General features: G+C 47.7%; 2 protein-coding genes across 3 annotated transcripts in view; one reads left to right on the forward strand and one right to left on the reverse strand.

Annotated features, from left to right (window-relative positions):
- The first annotated feature begins 7,184 nt into the window (after nt 1–7,184).
- Nucleotides 7,185–11,973, forward strand: FKBP11 (FKBP prolyl isomerase 11). Its single transcript, XM_017894749.1, has 6 exons — nt 7,185–8,134; nt 8,320–8,385; nt 8,783–8,870; nt 9,175–9,208; nt 10,067–10,137; nt 11,732–11,973. The coding sequence occupies exons 1-6, from the start codon at nt 8,006–8,008 to the stop codon at nt 11,947–11,949; spliced, it is 606 nt and encodes a 201-aa protein (XP_017750238.1). The 5' UTR covers nt 7,185–8,005; the 3' UTR covers nt 11,950–11,973.
- A 383-nt stretch (nt 11,974–12,356) lies between these two features.
- DRC2 (dynein regulatory complex subunit 2) overlaps nt 12,357–13,797 on the reverse strand; it is a 17,124-nt gene continuing 15,683 nt past the window's right edge. For both annotated transcript variants that reach the window (XM_017894747.1, XM_017894748.1), the window contains 2 exons: nt 12,850–13,002; nt 12,357–12,764 (listed from right to left, as the gene is read on the reverse strand). In XM_017894747.1, the coding sequence (XP_017750236.1) occupies nt 12,489–12,764; nt 12,850–13,002 (429 nt within the window). In that variant the 3' untranslated portion in view covers nt 12,357–12,488. The remainder of the gene's footprint in view (nt 12,765–12,849; nt 13,003–13,797) is intronic.

Below are 13,797 nucleotides of genomic sequence, written 5' to 3' on the forward strand. Positions count from 1 at the left end.
TTTTTTTTTTTGAGACGGAGTTTCACTCTTGCCCAAGCTGGAGTGCAATGGCGTGATCTCAGCTCACCACAACCTCTACCTCTCAGTTTCAAGCAATTTTCCTGCCTCAGCCTCTGAGTAGCTGGGACTACAGGTATGTGCCACCATGCCCAGCTGATTTTTGCATTTTTAGTAGAGATGGGGTTTCACCATGTTGGCCAGGCTGGTCTTGAACTTGTGACCTCAAGTGATTCGCCCACCTTGGCCTCCCAAAGTGCTGGGATTACAGGCATGAGCCACTGTGCCTGACAGAAAAGCTTTTCCAGTTCTGAAGAGTGTGAAGGTAGGAGAACTAGAATCCAGTTCTCTCACTTTCCAACTCAGTAGCTAGAGAGAGAAGAGTGTCATGCTGGTCACTGGGGAGTGATAGGATCCGGATGCCTGGCTTTAGGTTATAGACAGGAGATGGAGAATCTGTTCTTGTCTTTGCCAAATCTTGCATTGATGGGATGATACCTCCTTGGTTAGAATAGCCATAGGGGAAGAGTGGAGGAAGGAAGTAACTGCTTCATTCTTGGATGAATGTGTGCATAAACATACCTGAAAGAAAACATCTAGTCAGCTGGGGTTATGCATACCCTTGAAAATACAACACCAGGCCAGGCACGGTGGCTCAGTTCTATAATCTCAGCACTTTGGGAGGCTGATGTGGGAGGATAGCTTGAGCCCAGGAGTTTGAGATCAACCTGGGCAACGAGGTGAGGCCCCATCTCTATAAGAAAAAAAATATATATAATATATATAATTATATGTTTATATATATATGTACAATTATATGCATATATATATATATTTTTTTTTTACTTTTATTTAAAAATATAGAGATGGGGTTTCACTGTGTTGCCCAGGCTGGTTTCAAACCCCTGAGCTCAAGCAGTCCTCCCACCCCAGCCTCCCAAAGTGCTGGAATTACAGGCGTGAGCCATTGTGACCAGCCAAAAAAAATGTGTTTTTAATTAGTTGGGCATGGTGGCACGTGCCTGTGGTCCCAGCTACTCAGGAGGCTGAAGCAGGATTATTGCTTGAGCCTGAGAGGTTGAGGCTGCAGTGAGCCACGTTTGCGCCACCGCACTGGTGACACAGCAAGACCCTGTCTCAAAAATCAAATTTTAAACCCAGATTTGTATATGCCAACTCAGGCTTTTACTTTATTAACAACCTGTTATAAATAAATACTTAAGAATATTTAAAGAGCAGTGTTCTGCTTACTCTTTGGCACATAATAGGCATGCAACCTTGATGAACAAATGGATGAATTAATAAACACCATTGTCTTTAATCAAGCTGGGCATGGTGGGTGCCCCATGAGTCTTGGAAGCTGGGGTACTGTGGTAGGGTTTCTTCTACATACTGACAGACACCTTTGAGGGTGGAGGCTTTTCTAGGAATGGTTCTGTGATTAAGTTGTATCTCCAGCCAGGGGTGGGTCAACTCTCCTACCTTTCCAGAAATCATCTCACCTTTCTCTGTTGTTTGGATTTCTTCTAACCTAATCCAAGGAAAAAACTCCTTCTCTGGTCCCTCCAGGGTGCAGATGGGCTTGTGCTGCCTGTGATTGGATATTGTCTTTAATAGTTTTGCCCTTTCCATTTTTACTACCACGCTCTCCTACTCTACTCCTCTTCCCCTTCAGGTTCCTCTTCCCCTTCAGAACAGAGCCTCAGACCTGGATAAGACAATAGCCTTCCACCTTCACGACACTGTTCAAGTCTGCTGATACATCAGTGCAGTATGCTGTGTCATCCTTTTGCTTAGAAACTTCCAATGTGTTCCCATTGCCTTAGTCTGACATTCAAGGTTCTTCATAACTAGCCCTTAATTCCCTGTCCAACCATCTCTCTCTAGTCTCTGGCCAAATCCCTTACTTTAGACAAATCGGTCCATTAATTTTTCCCAAACATGTGGCCCTCTGCCTTTACCTCCTTTCTCACTTGTTTAAAAATCCCACTCCAAGATCTAGCTCGTTTCACCCCCACAAAGCTGCCTGTGCCCTCTGCAACCACAAGGACTTTTATAGTTTTTCCCCACGTTGGCTCCTTTAGCTGTGTTAGCACAACTCATTTAATACCTGCCACTCATTCCCCTGTATCACTATATATCTTGTTTATCCATGTAATATTTAATATTAAAAATTATTTTCATAACCTGAGAAGTAACATCTGAGCAGGAAAAAAATTATTTTATAACCAAAGTAATTTTATTGTAAAAGATCCAAACAATACAAAAATATACAGAGCAACATGTGGGACATTCCCCTCTACTCTTCTCTCATGCCCAAACGTAACCATCCTCAGCTATTTGATGTGCATCCTTCTAGTTCCTTTTCTTTTTTTTTTTTTTTTTTTTTTTTTTTGAGACGGAGTCTCGCTCTGTCACCCAGGCTGGAGTGCAGTGGCCGGATCTCAGCTCACTGCAAGCTCCGCCTCCCGGATTTACGCCATTCTCCTGCCTCAGCCTCCCGAGTAGCTGGGACTACAGGCGCCCACCACCTCGCCTGGCTAGTTTTTTTGTATTTTTTTTTAGTAGAGACGGGGTTTCACCGGGTTAGCCAGTATGGTCTCGATCTCCCGACCTCATGATCTGCCCGTCTCAGCCTCCCAAAGTGCTGGGATTACAGGCTTGAGCCACCGCGCCCAGCCTCTAGTTCCTTTTCTAAATGTATGTGCTGATACATGTTTGTGGAGGGGTTAAAATATAAATGGGCTCATATCACATCTGTTATTCTGCTACTTGCTTTTTTACTTAGGGTATATATACATTTGTCTTAGATATTTTCTATATTAGTATAATTAGATCTTTTAATGCCTTCTCAGTATTTCATAGTATAATTTCTTCAAAATAAAACATACTGTCTAGAATCTATTATTTGGAGGGTATCGTGTAGCTAGTACTTAGCTCCAGACATGATTGTAACCTTGACCTTGCCATCAGTTAGCTGGCTCTGGGGGAGATAGGAAGGGAGGAATGGGGCATACACAAATAACTGCAACAAAAGGAAAAATATAATAATATCCACAAGTGTATGCCTGGAGCTCCTAGCTAAGAGAATCAGGACTTCACAGAGGAAATGATATTCGAGCTTAGCCTGGAGGGAGCTTGACAGGTAAAAGAAGTGTATGTGTGCAGGCACAGAGATGGAAACAGAAAGATGTAAGTTTGTCTGATGCCAGACCACAGTCCTTGAGCAGGAAGGGAATTTGGCTCAATTCACAAACATTTACTGAGCATTTATGTGTCAGACATTATACTAGCAATGAAGATTTAGAAATGAGAAACATGAGGTTCCTGTCTCTAAAAGGGATTCAGTTTAATGGAATAAAAGCGAAGTTTGGAAATGCAGATTAGGGCCGGATGACAAGCTTTCAGTTGTCATGTCAAGGAGTTGGAATTTTATTCACGAGGGCAATGTGAAGCCATGGTAGGCTTTTTAGTGGGCAGATGATGGGATTGAAACTGTAGAAAGCGGCAGTGTACACAATGGTCCAAAGTAGGGAGAGGCTAGGGTTGAGGGGCTTATTTTTTGAAACAAGGTCTCTGTAACCTAGACTGGAGTGCAGTGGTGTGATCATGGCTTACTGCAGCCTTGATCTCCTGGGCGCAAGTGATCCTCCCACCTTAGCCTCCTGAGTAGCTAAGACCACAGGAGCACACCACCATACCTAGCTAATTGTTAAATTATTTGTAGAGAGAGGGTCTTGCCATGTTGCCTAGGCTGATCTTGAGCTCCTGGCCTCAAGCAATCCCCCTGCTTCAGCCTCCCAAAAGTGTTGGGATTACAGGTATGAGCCACCATGCCAAGACTTTTCTTAAACAAGATAGAAGTTTAGAGGTTTTCTTACACAAGATAGAAGTTTAAAGTTTTCTTAAACAAGATAGAAGTTTAAAGGCCAGACACGGTGGCTCACGCCTGTAATCCCAGCACTTTGGGAGGCCTAGGCAGGCAGATCATGAGGTCAGGAGATCGAGGCCATCCTGGCTAACACGGTGAAACCCCATCTTCACTAAAAAGAAAAATACAAAAAATTAGCCAGGCGTGGTGGCGGGTGCCTGTAGTCCCAGCTACTTAGGAGGCTGAGGCAGGAGAATGGCATGAACCCAGGGGGCGGAGCTTGCAGTGAGCCGATATCGCACCACTGCACTCCAGCCTGGGCGACAGAGCGAGACTCTGTCTCAAAAAAAAAAAAGTGTCTTTCTGCCTCAGTTAAAAGGTGTCTGGGGTCGTGCATGGTGGCTCACACCTGTGATCCCAGCACTTTGGGAGGCCGAGGCAGGTGGATCACCTGAGGTCAGGAGTTCGACACTGGCCTGGCCGACATGGTGAAACCACGTCTTTACTGAAAATACAAAATTAGCCTGGTGTGGTGGCACACACCTGTAGTCCCAGCTACTCCAGAGGCTGAAACAGGAGAATTGCTTGAACCTGGGAGGCAGAGGCTGCAGTGAGCCACAATCGCAGCACTACACTCCAGCCTGGGCAAGACAGAGTGAGACTTCATCCAAATAAATAAAAATAAATAAATAAAAATTAGCCAGATATGCTTGCTTGAACCCAGGAGGCGGAGGTTGCAGTGAGCCAAGATCACACCACTGCACTCCACCCTGGGCAACAGAGTGAGACTCTGTCAAAAAAAAAAAAAAAAAAAAAAAAAAATGGTGAGCTGGGCGTGGTGACTGACGCCTGTAATCCCAGCACTTTAGGAAGCCGAAGCAGGCAGATCACTTGAGTCCAGGTGTTCGAGGCCAGCCTGGGCAATATGGCGAAACCGCATCTCTACAAAAAATATAAAAATTAGCTGAGTGTGGTGGCATGCCCCTGTGGTCCCAGCTACTTGGGAGGCTGAGGCAGGAGGATCACTTGAGCCCAGGAGGTGGAGGTTGCAGTGAGCCAAGATTGCACCACTATGCTACAGCCTGAATGACAGAGACCCCCATCTCAAAAAAAAAAAAAAAAAAGGTATCTGGCAGCTGGTCTGAAGATAGGCATCTCAATTGTTCACAGCCAGTTACAGATCGAACTCCTCTTTCCCCCTTCTCACTACTGCACTTGACTAGTCTTTTTTTCCCCCCACAAAGAATGGGGCTTCAGATACAACCGAAAAATAAAAGTATCTGGTGGTAGGCAATCCAGAACTGGCATGGTGGCTCTGCAGTTAACAAGGACTTATGCTGCTTTTTGCTTCACCATCCTAGCATGCAGCTTCCATCCTAATGGTCATCTCATTGTCTAATATGGCTTCTAGAGCTTAATTAATCTCATCTGCATTTCAGATAGCAGACAGAAGGAATGAAAGATGATTGGGGGAGGGAGAGGAGCACAGAAGGATGCTTCCTAGTTAACTCTTTAAAGGGCCTTCTTGGAAGTCCCAAGACAATACTTCCAACACTTCGTTTATGTTCTCTTGGCCAGAACTTAGTTAGCCATATCCAGCTTTAAGGGAGACTTGGAGATGTAGTTTTGTGGTTTTTTTGTTTAACTTAAAAAATATTTTGATATGTAATTTGCAGTGAAATGCACAGATCGTAAGTATACAGTTTGATAAGTTCTGACAAATGCATACACCCATGTAACCCACATCCCTCTGAAAATATAGAGCATTTCATCACCCCTAGAAATTCCCTCCTGCTGAGGGGACTTTTTTTTTTTTTAAACAATACAAATGAGAGATAATGAGACTTCTTATCCTGAGGTGGGAGGGTTGTAGCTATGGGAATAGAAGGGAGGAGCTGGAGAGACTGTGGAAGGAGAATCCAGAGTAGACCCGTTGGATGTGGGAGATGAAAGAAGAATGAATGCTGGTAGCAGAGCCACTAACAGAAACAGGAGATAGGGAGGAAGTCTGGGTTGTTACAGATGGGTTGGAAGAATGAGTGCAGTTAAGACTATTGGCCGGGCGCATTGGCTCAACGCCTGTAATCCCAGCACTTTGGGAAGGCTTAGGCAGCCGCATCATGAGGTCAGGAGTTTGAGAGCAGTCTGGCCAACATGGCGAAACCCCATGTACTAAAAATACAAAAATTAGCCAGGCGTGGTGGTGGGTGCCTATAATCCCAGCTACTTGGGAGGCTGAGAAAGGAGAATCGCTTGAACCCGGGAGGTGGAGGTTGCAGTGAGCCAAGATCATGCCATTGCACTCCAGCCTGGGCGACAGGAGTGAAACTCTGTCTCAAAACAACAACAACAAACTTTTAAAAAGTGGACTGGGCATGGTGGCTCACACCTGCATCCCAGCACTTTGGAAGGCCGAGGCGGGTGGATCACCTGAGGTTGGGAATTTGAGACCAGCCTGACCGACGTGGTGAAACCCTGTCTTTACTAAAAATACAAAATTAGCCAGGTGTGGTGGTGCATGCCTGTAATCCCAGCTACTCGGGAGGCTGAGGCAGGAGAATTGCTTGAACCCGGGAGTTAGAGGTTGTGGTGAACCGAGATCACACCATTGCACTCCAGCCTGGGCAACAAGAGCAAAACTCCTCCTCCTCAAAAAAAAAAAAAAAAGAAAAAAAGTGATAGTCTGGCCGGCCGTGGTGGCTCAAGCCTGTAATCCCAGCCCTTTGAGAGACTGAAGGGCAGGCGATCACCAAGATCAGGCAGGATTTTGAGGGACAGCCTGGCCAACATGGTGAAACCCTTATCTACCTAAAAATACAAAAATTAGCAGGCATTGGTGGCGGCGCCTGTAATCCCATAGCTACTTGGGGAGCTAAGGCAGGGAATCGCTTGGAACCTGGGAGGCGGTGGGTGTGCAGTGAGTGGAAAATCACCTCACTTGCACTCACAGGCCTGGGCCCACACGAGTGAGGACTCCATCTCAAAAAAAAAAAAAATTGTGGAAGTCGGGCGGGCGCAGTGGCCACCCCTGTAATCTCAGCACTTTGGGAGCGATGGGGATCACGGGGGTCAGAATCGAGACCATCCTGGCGTAACATGGTGAAACCCCCCTCTCGTATAAAAAAATTGGCAAAAGATTTTAGCTTGAGGGCGTTGGCCATGGTGGGGGGCGCCTATATCCCAGCTACGTCGGGAGGCTGAGGCAGGAGAATGGCGTGAACCCGGGAGGCGGAGCTTGCGTGGGCCGAGATCGCGCCACCTGCACTCCCAGCCTGGGGGGACAGGAGCGAGACTCCGGTCTCAAAAAAAGAAAAAAAAAAAAAAAAAGTGAAGTCTTTACACAAACATAAAGGGGTTATGTGTGCTGCCCTTTGAGAAGTTTGTTGATGAAAGGAGAAAGGAAGTAGTAGCACCAGAGGAAAAGATCAGGGGTTTACCCTGTTCTTACAGGAAAACAGCTCCTTGCTCTTTTCAGCTAGCTTTTCAAAGGATAGGGATAGGACAGCTCCCTGCCCTCTTTCGGATATTTGGATCTATAACCTCCAGAAATTCAGGCTGAAGTAGTTGGAGGTGGGAGAGGAATGAGACAACTGTCTGGGTGGGGTCGGCCAGCCAGACACTGCCAGGATAGCCACAAGGAGACATAACTTAGAGGAAAGAGCAGACAGCAACCACATTGGACTCAGGCAGTCCTGGGTTTGAATCCTGTCTGTGTCACCACCTAGCCTGATGACCTTGGGCACATCCTGAGCACCCTGTGCCTTATCTGTAAAATGGAAACAATTATGCCGACCTTTTAGGTTGGTTTTGAGGATTAGAGACTAGCTCCTGACACACAGTAGGTAATCGTAAATTGGTGCTATTATTTGGCCCAACCCACGTTATAGGACAGAACGTCTAACGGACGGGTCAGAACCTGCGCTTTCTGGATCTTGGAGGGTACAGAGGGCGCCCCTCGGCCTCCTCCCTTTCGGAGGTGGGGACAAGGTGGAGGAAGGGCTGCAGGAGGAGGAGCTCTAGCATCGCGACCCGCCCCGTCCCGTCCAGTCTGGCCTGGGCGCTGCGGGAACGCTGTCCTAGCTGCCGCCACCCGAACAGCCTGTCCTGGTGCCCCGGCTCCCTGCCCCGCGCCCAGTCATGGCCCTGCGCCCCTCACTCCTCCCGCTCTATCTGCTGCTGCTGCTGCTGCTCAGTGCAGCGGTGTGCCAGGCTGAGGCTGGGTTCGAAACTGAAAGTCCCGTCCGGACCCTCCAAGTGGAGACCCTGGTGAGGAGATAGTCCCGAACCTCAGCACCTGTGGGCCGAGCCTTGTGGGGTAACACAGGGATCTCAAGGAATCTGGGAGCCGGGAAGGGAGGAAGTGCGGGAACTGAGTTGGGGGTGGTGCCGGGTCTAGGAGCGAGAACGGGATCTTTGGCAGAGCATCCGTGACCCCTGTAGTCCGATCGTAGGTGGAGCCCCTCGAACCATGTGCCGAGCCAGCTGCTTTTGGAGACACGCTCCACATACACTACACGGTGAGGGGTCTGGGGGGCCGGGGCGGGGCCTGGGAGGGGGTGGCGCCCTGCTGAAACACGTCAGCTTTGGCTTGGACACGTGGCAAGCGGTTCGGGAGAAGAAACTCGGGGCTCTGGGGTCATAGAGCATGTGGCGAGGGGAGAGGCGTTGCTCTTCCGTGCCTCTTTTTCCTCCTTGCTTTTCTGCCAGTTCCTACCTGGCACGGAGAAGTGCAGGGTGGAGAGATCTCCGAGAAGCGTCAGCCCTCTGGGGCTTCCTGTTCCTTACAGCGGTAAGGGGAAGGCTAGGCTGCCGCTGAAAGGGGGCTGCCGCCGCCCAGCGGTCCAGGTGTGTGTTGCGCGCCTGCTGGGAGGGAGAGGGTGCTAGGTGTATGCTCTTGATGCTCTCTCCCCCCAGGGAAGCTTGGTAGATGGACGTATTATTGACACCTCCCTGACCAGAGACCCTCTGGTTATAGAACTTGGCCAAAAGCAGGTGATTCCAGGTATGTGACCTGTGCCTCCCATTCTACCTCTTCACAACCTAAGCCCTTTCTTAGCCTCTTCAGCTCCAAAGCTGCCCTGGAAATTCCCCCTGAAATCAGTAAGACCCTAGGGCTCTACCAGTTACCTTCTGAGGTTCAAACCTCACTTCTAATACTCCACTTGTCCCATACCCTATTGGAAGCCAGAGATTTAAGAACTGGGGGCAAGAACTATTGAGGATGGAGGAGGAAGACTTTGTTGTTCATGTCATGGGATTTGGGGAAGGTGGATAGCTTCCAGTTCAGTTGTGTCTTCTTCCTCAAGGTCTGGAGCAGAGTCTTCTAGACATGTGTGTGGGGTGAGTATCTGGGCAGGGGTGGGCCTGGGTACCCTCTTTGCATGGGAAGAGGTTTTCTCTGCCGTCCTCGCTCCTTAAGAAGCAGGAGGCTGGGCGCGGTGGCTCAAGCCTGTAATCCCAGCACTTTGGGAGGCCGAGACGGGTGGATCACGAGGTCAGGAGATCGAGACCATCCTGGCTAACACGGTGAAACCCCGTCTCTACTAAAAATACAAAAAACTAGCCGGGCGAGGTGGCGGGCACCTGTAGGCCCAGCTACTCTGGAGGCTGAGGCAGGAGAATGGCGTAAACCCGGGAGGCGGAGCTTGCAGTGAGCTGAGATCCGGCCACTGCACTCCAGCCCGCCACAGAGCAAGACTCCGTCTCAAAAAAAAACAAAAAATTAGCCGGGCGAGGTGGCGGGCGCCTGTAGTCCCAGCTACTTGGGAGGCTGAGGCAGAAGAATGGCGTGAACCTGGGAGGCTGAGCTTGCAGTGAGCTAAGATCCGGCCACTGCACTCCAGCCTGGGCGATAGAGCAAGACTCTGTCTCCAAAAAAAAAAAAAAAAAAAAAAAGAAGAAGAAAAAGCAGGAGAATGTGGAATAAAGGACCCTGCTTCCCACTGGACAGGTCCAGGTCAGTGGGAACCCTGAGGACATCCAAAGCCTCTGTGCCTCTTGTGCTGTTGCTTTTGTTGGGGAGTTGAGGCATATGGGGAGATGGACACCTTTGCTGGCCAGCCTGTTTGGTGTTCAGGTGGAAAAGTTCGTGTTTTGGGTGTGAAGATCCAGAGGGTTTTGCTGGAGGAGCTTCAGCTGGACTGAGGCTGCTGGCCTACCTCTCCTGCCTCTGGCTGTGACTGACATTCCTTCCCTCAGAGAGAAGCGAAGGGCAATCATTCCTTCTCACTTGGCCTATGGAAAACGAGGATTTCCACCATCTGTCCCAGGTAATCTGACTAGGCCTATCTCTCAGGCCATCAAAATACCCAGTCCCTAAGAGCTGTAAGGAGCTATATACTTTGTCTCATGCTTGAGAAGGTCCAGACCAAGTTTGTTTAGACAGACCGGAGTGCCTGGGGCCTCTATCTCCAGGGCTACTTTTTTCTTCCTCATATCACCAACAGGGACTAAAGACAAATAACCTGATGAGGCCACCTGGCGTGACCTCTAGCAGCCAGTAACTTGTTAGGGAAGAGAACTGCTTGGGCCACATGGGTCTGCTGCCTGTGCCACCACCTTTCCCAGAACACTGGGCTTCTTTCCTGCCCTTTTCTACAACTCTACGCTGTGTCAGCTGTACAGCCGCCCCCCGCCCTTCCTTTCAGCCTCCATCAGGGAAGAGATAGTGAAAATAATCACAGTCAAGTAATTCAAAACAAAAAAAAAGCAACTGTTAAAGCCAAGTCTACCCCATAACTTTAAAAGCCATCATAGGTCACTGCCGATGTCTATTTTTGAAGGGTTGAGATGGACAGATTTCCCAAAATGCATATCTTTTGCTTTCAGTTCTAACAAATGTTCTATTAGCTAAAATGTGTTGTACTCCACAGAGTATTGGGCTCGTAATTCTTCTTCTTCTTCTTTTTTTTTTTTTTTTTTTTTTGAGACGGAGTTTCATTCTTGTTGCTCAGGCTGGAGTGCAGTGGCGCAATCTTCACTCACCACAACCTCTGTCTCCTAGGTTCAAGCGATTCTCCTGCCTCAGCCTCACGAGTAGCTGGGATTACAGGCATGTGCCACCACGCCCAGCTAATTTTGTATTTTTAGTAGAGATGGGGCTTCTCCATGTTGGTCAGGCTGATCTCAAACTCTCAACCTCAGGTGATCTGCCTGCCTTGGCTTCCCAAAGTGCTGGGATTACAGGCATGAGCCACCGCACCTGGCTGGGCTCATAATTTTTATTCTAGTTCCAGCTTAGAGAAAGGCCTGGAAGGAGGGTAGGGCAACCAAGGAGAAACTCTTTTACCCAAAGCCCTATACCTCCCCATTCCCAGTGCTGCTTATTTGCACCTCTTCCGCCCACTCATTTCTGTTCCACCTGCCCCTTTACTTCTTAAGCAGCATCCTCATCCTTCTTCCTCTTCAGTTCTTATGCTGAAACTCCTGTTATCTCATAATCACGTTGAATGTGCTCATTGGTTGGTTGATTTTTTAAAGTCTAGTTTAAATCCATTTAATTTCAGCCCTACAAAGACTCTATCTATGTGGTTATTTGGAAATACGATAAGTTAGTAGTTAGTATAGAGGGTTCTCCCACTTACAAATGGAGAAGAGTCTTACATTTCATATGCACAGAAAGTTTTCCTGCATTCAAAGACTTGTCACTGGACCCAAGCCACACGTGTCAACATGACTATCACTGAACTCTGCTCATAATCCTCCTCTACTCTTGTCTAAAGGAATTCAACCCCACATTTAAATCTTGTCAGCTTCATAGTTGTTGGCTTTGCTGTGGCCTACCCTCCCTATTTTCATTCAGATTCTGAGCCCTGGATAAAATGCACTGAGAGTCTAACCCTCTCCACCCCTCTGCCTCTCCAGCGGATGCAGTGGTGCAGTATGACGTGGAGCTGATTGCACTAATCCGAGCCAACTACTGGCTAAAGCTGGTGAAGGGCATTTTGCCTCTGGTAGGGATGGCCATGGTGCCAGCCCTCCTGGGCCTCATTGGGTATCACCTATACAGAAAGGCCAGCAGACCCAAAGTCTCCAAAAAGAAGCTCAAGGAAGAGAAACGAAACAAGAGCAAAAAGAAATAATAAATAATAAATTCTAAAAAACTTCTTTGCATTCTTCATCTGATACTTTCTGAGACTGCCTTTGAAAGTGGGAATGAGGTAAAGGGCTGAGGAAAAAAGCATTCTTAGTTGCATCTTGCCTGGCATGGGGGTGGTTGTAGGCCCTGGATCACCTCTTCCCCTGGCCTCTTCTTGCTGTCCTAACTGACTTTAAGGATCTGGTCTTGAGTCTTTCCATAGGATCTCTAAGTCCTTAAGGTATGGGTTTTGGCTTTCATGGCGCCCTGATTCTGAGGAGGGATGCTTAATTGAGCAGTGAGCCTCCTGGTAGTTGCCTAGCTCTTCTCTCTATTCCCTGGGACCACAGTGTTCCTAGTGTCCTCAAAGAGGACTGCTCTGTTCAATATGGAAAAGATACAAGGAGCTCATAAACTCCATGGAAATTTTTAATAGTAACATCCCTACATCTCTCAAAAAAAAAAAAAATCTGTAGGAGTTGAAAGATTTTTTTCCTTAGATCACAGGTTGTGGAAGATCACGTGGGCTGCTTCAATTATATTTTAAGTGGTTGGATGTTGTTTATCACCTGGATGGGCTGTAGGTATGGACAAGGGCTGGGGTAAATTGCTTTGATAGTTGACTATAAAGAGTGGGTTGAGCTGGCTCAGCACTTCGTCACTCACTGAGATGCCATCCAAGTACTGCTTCAGCATCTCCCGCAGCTTTCCATTGATATCTAGCAGCTGGGCTCGTCTGTGTTGGAGGCTCAGTTGCTCCAGTTTCACTTTGTTGTACCTTTTCCAGAAATTCTCCATTCCTGTGTAGTCCACCATCACCTGGGAGTGGAGTTGCAGGGAGAAGGTGTGCAGCGAGACCCACTAGCAAATGGTGCCCAATGCCCCACCATCCCCCAGCCTTTACCTTGGCGAGCTCCTCAGTAAGCTCTTCTAAATTATTCTCCTCAATCCCCTCCTGCTCCTTAGGAGTCAATACTGATGAATAAAAAGGCAGCACTTTTTCTTCCTCAGTTTCAAATTTCCTACATATTTCAGCAAGTTTAAGGATCTTTTCACCCTATTTGAAGCAGGAAGAGAGTTTATATTAGGAAAGGGAGTGGAGAGGGAAGCTAGTGGAGTTGATTCCCCTGTTTGAACCCAGGTAAGCTACTCGTCCAAGTGGGAAACAATAGCAATAAATACATATAGCAAATAGAGGTTACCATGTAACACACACTATTCCAAGTATTTTCTATTCTTATTGTAAAATTAATTCATAGCCTGGGAAACATAGGAAGATCCTATCTCTACAAAAAATTTTGTAAAAGCCAGGTGTGGTGGCACATGCCTACAGTCTCAGCGACTGGGGAGGCTGAGGTGGAAGAATCACTTGAGCCCAGGAGGTAGAGGCTGGAGTGAGACGAGATGGTGCCACCACACTCCAGCCTGGGCAACTGAGTGAGACCCTGTCTCAAAAAAAAAAAAAAATCATTCATTCATTATTAATTCATTTCTTTAATGACAGAGTTTCACTATTGTTGCCCAGGCTGGAGTGCAGTGGTGCAGTCTTGGCACACTGCAACTTCTGTCTCCAGGGTTCGAGCGATTCTTCTTCCTCAGCTTCCCGAGTAGCTGGGATTACAGGCATGCGCCACCATGCCGAGCTAATTTTGTATTTTTAGTAGAGATGGAATTTCTCCATGTTGGTCAGGCTGGTCTCAAACTCCCAACCTCAGGTGATCTGCCTGCCTTGGCCTCCCAAAGTGTTGGGATTACAGGTGTCAGCCACCGTGCCCAGCCAAAAACTCTTTCATTATTAATTCATTTCTTTTTTCTTTTCTGTCTTTTTTTTTTTTTTTTTTTTTTTTTTTTT

This window comes from Rhinopithecus bieti, unplaced genomic scaffold (assembly GCF_001698545.2).
Source record: "Rhinopithecus bieti isolate Rb0 unplaced genomic scaffold, ASM169854v2 scaffold_24390, whole genome shotgun sequence".
Classification (NCBI taxonomy): Eukaryota; Metazoa; Chordata; class Mammalia; order Primates; family Cercopithecidae; genus Rhinopithecus; species Rhinopithecus bieti.